General features: G+C 34.8%; 1 protein-coding gene across 2 annotated transcripts; it reads left to right on the forward strand.

Annotated features, from left to right (window-relative positions):
• Window positions 1–228: 228 nt before the first annotated feature.
• On the forward strand, window positions 229–2841 carry LOC143573931 (transcription factor bHLH62-like). 2 transcript variants are annotated; one of them, XM_077058695.1, is made up of 8 exons: window positions 229–1237; window positions 1322–1543; window positions 1637–1702; window positions 1809–1877; window positions 1969–2040; window positions 2123–2275; window positions 2359–2437; window positions 2529–2841. In XM_077058695.1, exons 1-8 carry the CDS (start codon window positions 506–508, stop codon window positions 2564–2566), a joined length of 1431 nt encoding a protein of 476 aa, XP_076914810.1. In that variant the 5' UTR covers window positions 229–505; the 3' UTR covers window positions 2567–2841. The 2 variants fall into 2 exon arrangements, with proteins under 2 accessions (XP_076914810.1, XP_076914809.1); XM_077058694.1 differs by having other exon boundaries at window positions 2359–2841.
• Window positions 2842–3081: the final 240 nt, after the last annotated feature.

A 3081-nucleotide genomic window follows, 5' to 3' on the forward strand; every position in this document is an offset into this window, starting at 1 on the left:
TAGTATAGTAGTATATTAGTTCCAAAATGATCTACACCAAAATTTATATGGTCTAGAGATTCAACACGACACATTTTATTTCTGAAAAGATTACAAAACAAGTTTTTCCTTCCTTCAACTTGTGACCTTGGTTAGGAGGTCCAATACTCAAATGCCACATGTAACATTTATTAAAAATGACACGACAAATAATTAAATGATTAATAAACTATAAAATACTTTACAGCAACCTAATAACTTAATTATTTAATCAATATTATATTAAAAAAAGTTCAAAAGAACATCTTGTTTCTTTTTTTAAATATTTTCTTCATTGCTTCCTCTTCACTTCCAACCCAACTTTCTTCCTCTTTTTTTCTTTCTGCTTTTCTGTTATTACCCAACTGCTCAACACTTCCAAGAACCAACCAAATTGTCATATTAATCATCAAGTTCCAATCTTTCTTACTTAATAACTCCAAAAACAGACACCCATTTGGGGATTTTGATTAATATTGTTTCAAGAATGGAAAAAGATGGATTCTTCAACACTGGAATTCAAATCCCACAACCCTGGAATTCAATTCTTGGAATGGAAATGGAAATGGAAATGGGAAGTCAAGTGAATTGGGATCATTCAATGGATCAGAGCGATCCCTTTGAATCCGCATTGAGTTCCATTGTGTCATCACCGGTCAATTCCCAAACCGGAACTGGAATTGGAACTGGAATGCCAATTCCAGTTCCAGCTGGTGAGAATGTGGTGCTTAGGGAACTAATTGGTAGATTAGGAAGCATTTGTAATTCCGGTGAGATATCACCGGAATCATGTGTTAGAGGAACCAATAGTACCAACACATCATGTTATAACACTCCATTGAATTCACCACCTAAGCTTAAGTTATCCATCATGGATCACCACCATCAGATTCCTGGGAATTCAATTCCCAGGAATCATCAACTCCCGCCTACTCCGTTTCTTGCGGATCCTGGATTTGTGGAGAGGGCTGCAAGATTCTCTTGTTTGGGGATAAATGAATCTGAATTCCCTCAAATGGTGGAATCAAGAAAGTTGTCAAGAGTGTCGAATCCAATTCTGGTTCCGGGATCGGATAAGAAGTTGGATAATTCCAAGGAGGGATCATCACTGTCTGAACAAATCCCTAATTCCAATTCCAATGGTAGAAAGAGGAAAGCAGTTCCCAAGGGAAAGGGAAAGGAATCCCAATTCAGTACTTTACCTGTTTCAGACAGTAAGGTTAGCTAATTCAGTTATTTTTGAAAATTTGATATTTTTTAAATTTTGTATTATATTAATTATAAAGATCTTTTACTGTGGCAGACTGTAGGAGAACAAGAGAAAGAGGAATCAGATGCAAAAAGAAGCAAGTCAGGTGAAGAAGGGAATGGAATTGAGAAAGAAAATGAAAAGGAGGAAGGGAATCGGAATCGGAATCCGAAACAAAGTAAGGAAAATGCAAAACAAGCAGAGCCACCAAAGGATTACATTCATGTCAGAGCAAGAAGAGGTCAAGCTACTGATAGCCATAGTCTTGCTGAAAGAGTATGTCAATTCCATTACATTATATTTTAGTTCTTTTCTTTTTAATTCCATTCCAATGTTCATCTTATCATTCCTGTCATTTGGGAATTTCAGGTCAGAAGAGAAAAGATTAGTGAGAGAATGAAATTCCTTCAAGATCTTGTCCCGGGTTGTAATAAGGTATACTAAAAAAAAGTACATTAGTAAATTTTACTTTTTTTAAAAACTATTTTACATCAGTTTATGTAATTCTGTTGGTAACTTGAGATGGGATTCTTGTTTAAAGGTGACTGGAAAGGCGGTTATGCTCGACGAGATTATAAACTACGTGCAGTCGTTGCAAAGACAAGTGGAGGTATATACTATATATGCATAAACAGTTCTTATAGTATAAACAAGATTAAAAATATTAACTAATTTACTGTTTATTATTTTTGTTTGTGTAGTTCTTGTCAATGAAACTAGCAACAATTAATCCAAGGACCGATATGAACGTCGAAGCACTTTTATCTAAAGATGTAAGCTTTTTTATAACATTTCTTTACCGCGTGCAAACTTTGAACTTCCAAGTAACTTTCTTCGCTTTTTACCCGTTTCCAGACACGTGCTTCGATGTTAAATCCCATGAACCACTTGGATGCATCGTCTCAGCCATTTTACGGCTTGGTTCATGACGGACCACAGAACCAATTGACATCAATGATGCACCGTGGTTCAAACATGAAGTCATCACAAACCGATGGCTTTGGTGATGTAAGCTAATATACTTTTTCGAATAAAAAAGCTTTCTTGTTACGCAAGGCGTTGTTAACTTATGTTAAGATTGTATATTTCAGGCGTCGGCGTTTTGGGAAAATGATCTTCAGAGTCTTGTACAGATGGGATTTGGACAAAACCAAGGATCAATCTTCCAAGGTGAGTTGACTTTTTATAAAAAAAGGTCAACCAACATCTAAGATAGTGGTTTACTTTTGATCTTATGTGTGAACTCTTTAATTTGATTCAGGACTAATGGGCACAGGTCAAATGAAAGTTGAGCTATGATACTGAATTTGTTGACATATAATTACTTAGGCCATTTAAGTAAGAAGAACATTTGTATAGAGAAAGGAAGAAACATATATCTTCACTTGATATCTTATGTTTGTATAATCCTAGATTTAATTCCTATAAAGTTTGTGAGGTGGGAAATGTACTAAACTATGTAAAATGTTGTGTAACATTGTTCAAAGGTTGATGGTAAGAGCCTGCCAGGCTGCAACCACATATATGTACTTAACTATATCATACATCTAATCACTATTTTATGTTTATCTCAACGTGTTTTATTTTTAATTTTTTTTATCTTTCGGTATGCGTTATATAAGTATATAACCACCTTTTGTGTGGGCCGGGGTTTTAACGTTTGGATTTTTAATGATCAATCCACAATATGTTCGATACAAAACAATACTCTACCGTTGGTTATGCGAATGATTTAGAAAATAAGTGAGATACTTTTTTAATGTTCCAATAAAAAATGTACATTTTCCTCAACTTTCTGGGCCATCCAACAAAAA

Source organism: Bidens hawaiensis, unplaced genomic scaffold (assembly GCF_021521415.1).
Source record: "Bidens hawaiensis isolate Kalapana, Puna unplaced genomic scaffold, B.hawaiensis_p1.1 tig00026727_1, whole genome shotgun sequence".
NCBI lineage: Eukaryota > Viridiplantae > Streptophyta > Magnoliopsida > Asterales > Asteraceae > Bidens > Bidens hawaiensis.

What these genes read in the sequence shown, in the direction of transcription:
- LOC143573931 (XM_077058694.1), top strand. Translation starts at nt 506, where the DNA reads ATGGAAAAAGATGGATTCTTCAACACTGGAATTCAAATCCCACAACCC. An exon ending in TACCTGTTTCAGACAGTAAG is followed by an intron (nt 1,238 to 1,321) that starts GTTAGCTAATTC and finishes TTACTGTGGCAG; the next exon opens with ACTGTAGGAGAACAAGAGAA. An exon ending in TTGTCCCGGGTTGTAATAAG is followed by an intron (nt 1,703 to 1,808) that starts GTATACTAAAAA and finishes TCTTGTTTAAAG; the next exon opens with GTGACTGGAAAGGCGGTTAT.